This window comes from Pelecanus crispus, chromosome 8 (assembly GCF_030463565.1).
Source record: "Pelecanus crispus isolate bPelCri1 chromosome 8, bPelCri1.pri, whole genome shotgun sequence".
NCBI classification, from domain to species: Eukaryota; Metazoa; Chordata; class Aves; order Pelecaniformes; family Pelecanidae; genus Pelecanus; species Pelecanus crispus.
This window is the reverse complement of record NC_134650.1, coordinates 9,302,737-9,314,938: the sequence shown is the minus strand read 5'-3', so window position 1 is coordinate 9,314,938 and position 12,202 is coordinate 9,302,737. Positions and strand designations below refer to the sequence as shown.

Below are 12,202 nucleotides of genomic sequence, written 5' to 3'. Positions count from 1 at the left end.
ACCTTCAACATCTACTGCAGGCACTGGCCTTAAGAGGACTAACATACCTCTGCAGAGGGCTTATAATTGCACAGTCAGTGGTCTCTAGGCCCCCATCCACAACTCTTACTAGTGACATGGCAAATGCACACAGTAATAACAATAATACAACTTAACCATATCATACTACTGTCACCTGTAGCTTTATCCTACTGGTTTCTAAACTGTGGTACCTGTGCACCATGGCGTGATGGAGAGGTCAAAATGGGCTCAGGCAGGGTATAGGCTAGTTTCAGCGAGCAGAAGCAATGCAGCTGCCCTGCGACAGTGCTTGAATGCAGGTAGAACTTCACGTGTGCCTTTATAATAGAAGGTTTTCATTAAAATCAATTCCATTTTTAAAACTTGGAAATACAGTGCTCGTCTTCCATCTGAATTGCTGTCCTTTGGCTGCACTTCCATATAGAAAAGTGGATTTACTGAACTTAAGTGCTGTAAATTCAACCTGGGATCTTCACACTTTTTTCCCCTTCGTGTATTTTATGGCCTGTCAGGAGGACTGTGCAGGCTAAGTTGTTATCATTAGCCATGCCTATGCGACCCAACTGCTTTTAAGAACAGAAATACCTGCACTGTTGATACACAGGCAGCAACGGGACAGGAAAAAAAAAAGCAGAAATCCTTCCCGCTCAGCTGATTAGGGTTAAGAGTGTTAAAAACAGAGAGGGCTCCTGTGTTCCCAGAGCCCACAGCTGTGGCTGAAAGCCCACAGGGGTGGATGTCTTAAGTAACGAAGTGACAATTTTACGATGTTGCTACTAAGAGCACAGGAACCAATTTTAAATATTCCCCTAGCTATGAAGAGCAAAGGGACATGGTCACAGTTGGGAAGTGACATGGGCTGCTCCTGGCTCAGCACATGTTCTCGAGTAGCACCTGAAAGCAATGAGCTCAGGCTGACATAAAATGGAAAAAACCCAACAAATCCCACCATAAAATGCCTGTCTTCAGAATAATTCAGGCTGATTGCAAAATAATTTTAAAAAAGAATATTTAAACTTGAAGGGTCTTTCTCTCACACAGCTGCCTCTGAGCTCAAAAAGGCAAAATAAGGTCTATGTTTTTATAGTCAGATCCTTCAGGATATTCCCCATCACCTTCCACGAAAATGTTTGAGGCTATTTTTGTAGTTCCACTCTAAACGGCAGATACTGACCGCTCCTGGAGACAGGCCAGTTGGCTCACAGACCTCTGGTGTGATCTACAATCACACTTTTATACTCTCACATGCTTAAATTAAGCTCTAGGAATAGTATAGGAACATATATCCATTGGTTGCTCTGATTTCTCTCTACATAACTCTAAATTTACCATAGCCATACAGTGTTAAAGCTCCCATTGAGCTATTAAAATGTCATTTTATGGAGGATATGAGTACATGGCTTCAAGGAAAGAGGCCCCATTACAGGTCTAACCACAGGTAGGAAACCAATGGGTCAATGAACAGACCACTCCAACGGACCTGTCTGTCTCTTTGCAGACAGATTCATATCAACATGAAACAGAACTGTTGTGCAAGGTGTAACGCCTTCCAATGGCGGAGAGCTCAACTTGATGTGGTTTGGTGAACATCATCTTTTTAAATTCGTGACATACTGCTGCCTTTCAGGTATGACTTTTTTCAGGCCTTGCTGAACTTCTGCATGAAGTTGGAAAAGACTTGATTTCCTGAGCTGCCCAAATTCTGCTTATGCCTATGGTGTTGCAGAGTCTCTAGTTTATTTGCTACTTAGACTATTGGTCTCTCATAATCATGTGTTGGTGCTGAGATGGTAATTAAGAACAACACAGAAAATAGTAATCAGGAGCTTATGAGAGATCACTGGAACAGGAGGGACTTATTTTTAATGGCAATTCTCCTGCTACGGTATTTTTCCACTGACCAAAAGACTAGAGCATGAACTTGAACCTCCTTGAACACTGTGTTGATACAGTTATTTTCTATCCCTTATCATATCCCTTATCTATACATTGTAGTATGTACTATTTTTATCATTAATAGTTAGGATATTAAGAACTGTTGATTGCTGGATTGATAGAAATTTTGCCTGAACCCTAGCATCATTCAGTATTTTAGGAGCTCGCTCTCTTATTAGGAACACTGATAGTTTGAGGTTTTATGGGAAATAAAACAATTCAAACAATTTTAAAATGAAATTTGAAACCTAAATTGGGCAATTTGAATTTTAAAAGAAAGTTGTAAAGAATTCTGCATTTCCTGCCAATACTAAGTGCTCCAAAGGAAAATCGGAAAGAGGTGATAATTGATTATGCTGGGATTTTCAGTAGAGCTCTGACTATTGCGTTATACTTTAATACCTCCAATATACCCCGTTATATTTGATATTTAAATCCCTAAATTTAGCTGCTCAGTTCACATGTCCATCATGACTATTTTGTCCTCCTACTTGAACTAAACCCAGAAATTTTTGGTTTACCGCTGTTTTCACATGTAAAGAACATGAAGGTGTTTTAGAGGTGGGCATACCCTGGATGCGGAGTGCATTGAACTGTGTTGAACGACAAAATCAGCAGAGATGGAGAAGCACACGTAGGAGTCTGGGGAGGCAGCTGGAGAGCTGTGTCTGCTTCACAGCTGTAACTCATCCATGGGCACTCCACTGCAGTCCTCAGGCACTGCCATCCCTGACTAGAGCAGTTGCAGCCACTAATTTCTTTTTGCCATGTTTCCAGGGACCTGCAAAGATCTCCTCAATCACACCCTCACCTGGAGCATGGGACATAGGAATACACTCTGAATCACAGCTGGTTCCTACATCAGAAAGTAAATATTTCATCTGCCTGCGAGACGTTACGGTGCTGCTGCTGTCCTGTGCTGCCTGCTGTCTGCGCACACTGTTTGCAAGCTGTCAGCTTGCTCACCATGCAATGTCACTCCCAACGACTAAGTTCAGTACCAATTCTTGCTTACTGAGCCCGATACTGTTTGTAGGCAAAGCCTGTTCCATGCAAACAATCTCAGTTTGTTATCAATTTACTCAGTTAAATTGTCAGTTTACCTGGGGAACATCACTACAGCAGAATTACTTCTACTATCCTTACAAAGTCCTACAGGCCAGATCCAGTGTTGCATTTCCACCAAAACAGTTTAAAAACAGAGAAATCTAACTTTTTTTAAAAAGACCTGAGAAGTCAATAGAGCTACACTGAAGACCTGGACCTCAGACATTGCACACTTAGCCAAGAGTTGGCCTGTTCACTTCACTCCTCCAGGCTTGCTAAGGTGTCCAATTTTCAGAATTACATAAGCTGAAAACAGAAGACATGCAGGGGAAAATTGAAACCATAACCTTTCTTCAATGTTTCTGTGGTATACAGTGTATATTTTCATGGACTGCGTGTATTTAACGTTCAAGCAAGGAGATCTGGTGGAAAAGCACACTTGGCCATAAGAGCATTTTTCTTTTGGCCCATCACAGGGCCTCACGCATCTGCAATATCCCAGTATTTTCACTGAACTCCTATTTTACGGTCAGACAAAGCCACTTCCAATGTTCACATTGTCTCAGGTCCCATCTGAGATGATTATCAATGTGTGCATACCTACTATCAGCGCAAGCAGTTTGACAAGAAAATCAATGTCACCATCAAGGAACAGAAGAAAAAAAAGGAAGATTCCTGGCTTTCAAATGAGCTTTCTAATATGATGGAAATAAGTCTTTTATGTTACAGAAAAGCATATGGGACAACTACTGAATACTATATTAGTTTCTTCAAAGCTATTCTTGACTCTAGCAAAGACTGGGAGAAGGAATGGATTGCAGTAAATGAAAGATTCGATGAAAGAAGGGAAGCTAAATTGAATTGACCAAATGCCATCAATTTTTCATTAAAAAAGTATAAGCTTTAAGGACAAAAAAAAATTGGTCGCAAAGGATGGAAGAGCATAAAGTAACAGGCAGGCGTTGCACCAATATCAGTTACAATGTTGATTGCAATATAAAGCAAAGGCAGGCGCTGGAAGCAAAAATGGCCACAGTAGAAAAGTCTAATAAAAGGTGACTATTAGGAAATCCTATATTTATTGTAGTATATTCACATTAAGAGGTATTCCTTCCTTAAAGATATAGAAGAAAACATGGGTTGAAGATTTTGCCACATCCACAATATTTTCAGACAGAAGAAGGATCTGAGCTTTGTCATTTAAAGAAAATGGAAGTATCTGACCTTTGCTGGGAAGACACTGCTCAGAAGTAATTTTTAAAAATTCCTCAAAGATTAAAGGTCAATAAATACCTAGGCAAAGATCTAGTAGGGCAGAACCAAGTATGCAGAGAAAGTGCAAAAAGAAAATGATTATAATCAAATTCTGGAAGATACAATGAGTTATTCCAGCAAAAAAGAACTATTTTTATTATCAGACTCTACCACACATTTCTAGACTTAGAAAGGCAACAGACACCAGACACAGAACAACCTGCATTTTGCATAAAGCAAACTTGTCTAGACAGTATCACAACCCTGAATCATGCCACAGAAGTCATGAACAAGAACTGCAATACACAGGAACTTTGTAAATATCCAGAAAAATATTTGATAAGATGCATTGGGACAGGTTGCCCAAAAATGTGAAATCTCTGTCCTTGGCTTTCAAGCAGTGGCTAGTCAATGCTACAGCTGGCTTGTTCTAGTGACGGTGATAATCCTGCTCCGAGTGTTGATCTAATGCTGGCCCCATGCACGAAGTCCGACAAAATGAATTTAAGAAGTGCCCTCCAACCAGTATTACCATGATTCTGTGATTTCACAATAGAACTGAGGCTCATTGTGGCCAACAATATGAACTTAATCCTCCCTCAACTCCAGTAATACAATTCGGATTATTAAAAAATCCATTTTAAATTTACAGAGGTGTACTAAAGAATTCATTTAACATTAGGCACAGGTTTGTACCTTGTCTTCAGCTTATTTAAGGTTGTCTTGATTTTATTATATAAAAATTAATTGAAACAGGTGTGATGTAGACAGATGCCAAACCTGACTTCTTTGTGGGTGATATGTGTATTATTAATAAATTAGTTGGAGATATGCATCAGAAGACAGATGGTATTACAAATTCTGGCAAGCAAACAGAACTTGTTAATAAATACATGACAAGTTAGGAAGAATGACGTATCTAGTCAGATATGTATTTATTTGGAAGTGGCCTTTAAAACCATAATTAAATTCACTTTAGATGAGGATTATAGCTTCATGACTGTTAAGGTCTTCAGAATACATAAAGCAATGAGAAATTATATGAACGGTCATTCTAATTAACAGGAACACCAAACCAGAGATCTTCAGAAGAAAAGCCTTAGTCTATTTACATTGGAGTCTTGGGGAAAAAAAACAAGTCTTCCCAGGGCAAGATGGACAAGTCAGATTCTGTGTAGAATAATCAAGGTAAAATGGACTGCTGAATTGAGGAACAAAGCACTGCTTTTCTTACTGTGGGTAGCTGGACTGTTGCAAGTAATCCAATGTGTAGATAAAGCAACAGAAGCAGCTGAAGCATTTTTAGGATGCTGATAAAAGGCTTTTCATGAAGTTTATTTCTTTGTTCTCCTGGAACAAGAGACTGAAAGCAAATTTCAAGACACAGTAAAGTGCCATCTTTATATCTGAATATCAAAGATCTGAATGAAAGAGCCCAGGACAAGACTGACTCATGCTATGTGACCTCCTGAGCATCTGACCAGTGTAGGAAGAATAGCGCTGATGTAAATGAAAAGTGAACTCCGTCATTTTCTGTGTGCTCCTTTCATTGCTGCCTTTAAAAGCTGGACTAGTAATAGCCCATGAGTGCATGAAGATATAAAATTTAAAAATATTTATGTGCCTGAACTTCCCAGGTGTTAGGTGCAACTTTCCCAGCCCTGCAGTACTTCTCAGAATGCCTGTACAGGGCAAAATGCCTATTTTTGAAGAAAGAAAATTGTGGTGTAGGGATGTGGAGCACTTCTCCGTAGTTGATACAGTGTTGTGGTTTAGCCCCTGTCGGCAACTGAGCACAACCCAGCCGCTCGCTCACCCTCCCTCCGCGGTGGGATGGGGGAGAGAATCAGAAGGGCAAAAGTAAGAAAACTTGTGGGTTGAGATAAGAACAGTTTAATAACTGAAATAAAATAGTAATAATAATGGTAATAAAAATTGTAATGAAAAGGAGAACAACAAAAGAGACAAAGAAAACCCAGGAAAAAAACCAAGTGATAGAACCGCTCACCACCTGCCGACCGACACCCAGCCAGTCCCCGAGCAGTGATCTCTGCCCCCCGGCCAACTCCCCCAGTTTCTATACTGAGCATGGCATTGTATGGTATGGAATAGCCCTTTGGGCAGTTTGGATCAACTGTCTTGGCTGTGCCCCCTCCCAGTTTCTTGTGCACCTGGCAGAGCATGGGAAGCTGAAAAACTCCTTGACTAGTGTAAGCAGTACTTAGCAACAACTAAAACATCAGTGTGTTATCAGCGTTATTCTCATCCTAAATCCAAAACACAGCACTATGTCAGCTACTAGGAAGAAAATTAAGTCTATCCCAGCCAAAACCAGGACTTACAGACAGACCCAAGCACTCTCTGCAAGTCTGAGCCAGCCCATGATGAGCAGCTCTGATGCAGAGATCGTGTCATGGTAATGGTGCCACATTCGCATGGCACCAGCCCAGAAGACAGTGGCCTATTCACTAAGTGTGGCATCAGCCTCAGAGATCTGTGCCACTTTTAGACTACAGCCAGCTTGAAATACAGGGAGAGATGCTCATTTCTGGCTGTCCTCTTTCAAGTAGGAATGTGACATGCCGAAGACTATGCAAGAACTTCTACTTAGAGTCTGAAATACTAAACTATCTCTCTTCACTCTCCTGTCTGCTAATGTGAAGGATTTACCAAACACCATAAGCTGTTAGGCGAATGGGATATAGGTAACTCACCAGTTTAAGTGTTTTTGCTAAGTAAGGACATTTGAAACTTTGTTCTAGACACCTCTCCGAAGGGATTCACTTGTCCGCTGCTTCTGCAGTACTGCAAGCATACTGGCACCCAGAGAGTATCACATAGTGTCTTCATTATCAGTTATTCTGGTGAGGATCAAACTCATTGAAATAGTTAAAATGATTACTCCCATGTGCTCGTTTACTCACATGTACAGTAGCTATAAAATCAGACCCTGGAAACAAAGAATTTTTGCCTGTGGAATTGATTTGCATGTTATAATAAAGGCACTTCTGATGTATTTTAGTAGAGACGGGGGCTGAATATATGTGCCTGTTATCAGGGCTTTGCTTTATGTTGAGACAGCCCTGCATTGTGCACTGCATAATGAATTCCAGAAAACACAGCTTCTTATTGTTGTCAGTTATTGGGGGCTCATTCTCCTAATGAGATATGTAAATATCTTTCATTAACATTAACAGCGATTGTGTGCTTGGCCTCTGAGAACAGTGCTTTCTGTCTAGCTACGGCCATTATGACAAAAATGCTGTTACAGTTATTGCAAAAATTTGCCTTTATGATGTTGGTTGTCTGGACAGCTTTTGGTATCATTTACAGAATTACCCCCTGTATCCCTTTGACCTGTTTATTTCCTTGCTTTGGACTGCTACAATAAACATTTAAACATCTTTTTATACCCACAGCGTCAAAATGCAGAGAAAAGGACTGAGTGCTAAACTCTGTTAAACACAGGCAAAACATATAAGCCTGGGCTTAACGCATAAGCATATGCTTTACTTTAAGCCACCCAACTGAAATCAATTGGACTTCTCAAACTGTTAAGCAGTTCGCTAGTTGTTTTACCTGACTTTATGCACAGGCTGTTGTTACTGACTGACTGGGGACCAGAGAGGTGGGTACTGTACAGTATGGAAGTCTGAGTACAGTAAGCCACTGGACAGGTTGGTAAGGGGTTCTTAAAAGAAACTGCTTGAAAACTCTTATAGCAAACATCCATAGATTTCCTTTGAAAAATACATACTTGAAAAGCCCAGACAGTGGCTGACCCCATCTATATGGTGCAGTATGCATGCCTAGGGATACTTCCCATCACTGCAACCAGCTGGCAGAGAACAGCAATGTCCTTACCACTTTGCCCTAAACCTCCAGAGCCGGGGGACAACATGCAAACTACCTGCTGGCAGTGGTGACAGCCTGTGCTAACGCCTGCCAGTCCCACAAATTATCTGAGAGAGTCCCTGTGGAGCCAAACCTGTGCCAGGGCCTGCACTAGAGAATGAGCACTATAGATGACGGATTTCAATGCCTGCACACGCTCCCCAGTCCTGGTTCACTCACTGGGATGGGCATAGCCTGCGTGTCGGGCAGGTGTTGTGATTTTCCCTTCACTAGCTGTGAACTCAACTGCTGGGGTTCACTCTGTTCTCAGCACAAAACAAGATGGTACTTGCATGGGCTGCCCTAAGCTTTCCTCTCCGGAACAGCAATGACCCGACCATGCTGAGGTCTCACCAGGATGGTCTAATTTTGGGGAAGATTAGCAAAGAGGCTGAGGATCTGTTCTGGGAGTACTTCACAAGACAAACTATTTTCTCCCAATTTCATACAAAGTTCTTCTATTCAAGTAACAAGCTGGTTTTGACAGTTTGTGTCAGAAAAAAATCAGCATTTCATGGAAAATCAACCCTGTAATTAAAGATATACCCACTGTCCCTCAAATGTGTATAAGGGCCTAAAGTTACATGTGTGTTTACATGTACATGTCTACACATATATAATATGTGCATGTTTAAAATACATAATATATAGCATAAAGTAGATAATATACTAAACCATCATCTTGCTTAATTGACCTTTAGGAAGACTAGGGGAGAAAATTTCCAGAGACACTCACATAGCGTATGTGACCCACTGAAAGACACCGAGTCAGATTTTCCAACTATTTCAGTGCTAAAGATGCTGACAGACACCTACTGCGATTCCACAGAAGTACCTAGGCAAAGTGTATACTGCATTCACCTCAAGCCCTCCAAGATTCAGAAAGCACCAAAGAAAACTATTTGTGAAGATTTCTCTAAACACCTACAGCAGAATCACTTAGATGCTTTTGAAAATTTAATCCAGAATAATTAAGTGGAGTAGTTATAATGGAATTTAAAATCTTAAAATAATGGCATTTGACAGTTTGGATAGCAGACAAAGAGAGTGTCAAGCCACATACAGACACAGTACGCAGCAGTAAATATTATCCTGTTTAAATATGGAGGTAAGAAAAAGACGGACTATAAAATAAAAGCAAGAAAAACATTTTGTTGGGCATATTTGGGAAATAACTTGCAAATAAAAATGACTGTTAACCCTTAAAGCTGCTATCCAACCTCAACTAGGTTGTGATAAAAATATAAGGGCATATCATACTTCGCTGTTATTGTTGCGTTCAGTTTTAACTTAATTTTCTGCAACAGAGCATGATCAGATGGTCTGAAGTTGCCAGTGCTGGATAACAAGGCAGCACGATCCCCAGTTCTGCTCTGCGTACAGTAACAGTACCTAAACATAGTGGATTAACAGCACGTTCAGTGACTGTTGGAAAACAAGCTATATTATTTACAACTGTAATGAGGCTCAGCAAACATCCAGCTAAATAGAAGAAGGAAATAATTTTCACTTCACTAGAACACTTAGCACAATGGAGTGTGCAGACTGACTTCTGATTTCTTCATATTTAGCAAATCAGGGAAATGCAAGCTTGGGGAAACAATGCCTAGTCTGAGCATGGATCTCATCATCACGTCCCTTCTGTAGCTAACTCCGAAGACTAGATATGTTACACATGGCAGCTGAATTAATTTTAAAATGCAAGACTGGTCTCCTACCAGCCATCAGTCTGCTGCCCTGAAGAAAACAATGAGAGAGTGAAGATCTGTCATGACTTTTTTCACAGATGTAATTAGGGTACACTTGTGATCTTTGCAATATGCCACTCCAGGTCACTCCCGTACTCATGTGAACTGCCAGGCACAGGCTCACGCAACTGCTACACGCACCAGTTATAGCAGCCCATGCTAAAATCCTACAACAAAACTAGATCCTTTCTATAAAATTGCAAGGTAGTCTTATTCATCCATGCACACCAAATGCCCACTGACCAGAGGCTCTAAATGACCCATTTGACCATTCTGCAATTTTCAGTGAATGATGCTGTAGTAAGGACCAGAAATGTTAATAAAATTTAATAAAGATCATCCTTCCCTCCATTAGCATCCTTTTCCTTTAACAGATTTCATTCTTCCCTCCATTGCTCTATTATGAGAGAGAAAATGGCTGACGTACCCCATGGCGATGTTCATAGTAAGCCAACTTGGATTTGGTTAAGACAAAGAAGCGCACTTTAAAGTTGGAGGGTGAAGTCCTTCTCTTCTGCTGGGATTTTTTGATCAGCAGTTCCTCCAGGAGCACACAGTTATTCATGGCTGGGCCAAAAATGGTCCTCTCCCAGGACATGGGATGTCTGCCCTACACTCTGAGTGCCCGTCCAAGAAAGAGACACAAGAAGGAAGACAGTTAATGTAAAAAAAAGTGTTCAAAAGGCAGCGTAGGTGCTTTGAGCTTTATCTTCCCATCTACAGCAAAGCTTCCTTTCTGTCAAACCATAACCACATCCTCTCTGAAGTCATAAAACGAACAGCACATGTTGAAACATACGCTAAAGTAAATGTTGTGGAAAAAATAACACTTGAGGGACATTCAGTAGATGTGAGTCAATGATTAAGGATTAATTATAAAGAGGTGTGGCATGATTAAGCATCTGTCTCCTACTCGCCCATTTAGTAAATACAGTTATAAATGCACACACTAAACATGGATGTATAGGATGAGTGTCTCTCCTGTCCTTTTAGAAGTGTCACGCATCCATATTTCTTTTTCGAAGGAATAGTGCCTTCCCATTTAGAGTATTTAATAGTTGACTGTGTGTCTCAGAGATTTCATACAACCTATTTTGAGGAAGTTTCCCACGTAACATAAAAGTTCTTACTATGTAAGCAAAGAAAATTATATCCAGGATATACTTGTATAAGGAATGATAAATATTTGTAGTTGTTAGATATTTAAATTGAAAACAAATGGTTACAATAACTGATACCTAATTAATTATCATTGGTTACTATTTACTGATTACTGATTGCTTCAGGTGCAGTCTAATGAGTCTGTGGCTGGATGTTCTAGGAGGCACAACATGCCCTCTGCGGATGCAATTAAGACCAGTGTAATCAGCAGTGAAGCGAGCACAAACGTCAAACCAAGAACAACTGGTTTCCTCAGGACTTCAGGGCACCATTCAGGGCAGTCTGCACCAGGCTTAATATAGAAATACAAAAAAATTAGTATGTACCTAATGCACTCAGTACAACAACACTATTATTTTTTTTAAAAAATGCAATTTATTTTTCTCTGCTCTTCCATTTTTAGTATTTTATTTTTTATTAGTGATGTATAAGTGTATTGCTGACGGCATTAAGGATTGGAGAGATGGACTCTGGTGGAATGTGGGAAAACTGCAAGATAAGTATTTTCATTAATTAGTTATTTCCGAAAATTATTTCAATCTAAATCATTTACCAGTGCTGACTTTTGGCTTTAGTTCAATGTCACATTAGGGTATAAGGAGATAGGTCCCTATTGCTGATACATTTTTAGAGCTGTTTTCAAGCTCCAAAGAAGATACTTCATTATTTTAAATTCAGTTCATGAGGGAAAAAAAATAACTGAACAAATATCAGAATTGCAAGCTCTGTTTAAATGAAGACTTGGATTTTATAGGGCAGTTCGTAGACAGACTTGGGAACCATATTTCTCAACAGAATGTATTGGTTATCCCTCCCAAAAAAAGAGGTGGCATATCCCTTCCTTGCTGTTTTATGTTATATTGTTTAGGCAGCATGTTCTAGGGATCATGAAACATTCTGTACCGATTTTGTTCAATGTTAATTGAGAACATGCCATAAGAATGCAATTTAAAGCTAGCACTTGACATACAGATCTGTAAGAGAATTTGCTAAAGGCAATGCAGTATCATGGAACAGAAACAAGGACAAACAGAAGCTGTTGTGCAGTTGATCCCTGTATCTATCTATCTATCTATCTCTCTCTATGTGGTGGTCTTGCCGAAGATGAGATGCAGCATATATTGAAACATTCATCACGCACA

General features: G+C 40.1%; 1 protein-coding gene across 2 annotated transcripts in view; it reads right to left on the bottom strand.

Annotated features, from left to right (window-relative positions):
• The window catches only part of ITK (IL2 inducible T cell kinase), a 33,603-nt gene extending 23,089 nt beyond the window's left edge, over nt 1-10,514 (bottom strand). For both annotated transcript variants that reach the window (XM_075714833.1, XM_075714832.1), the window contains exon 1: nt 10,327-10,514. In XM_075714833.1, the coding sequence (XP_075570948.1) occupies nt 10,327-10,497 (171 nt within the window). In that variant the 5' untranslated portion in view covers nt 10,498-10,514. The remainder of the gene's footprint in view (nt 1-10,326) is intronic.
• Nucleotides 10,515-12,202: the final 1,688 nt, after the last annotated feature.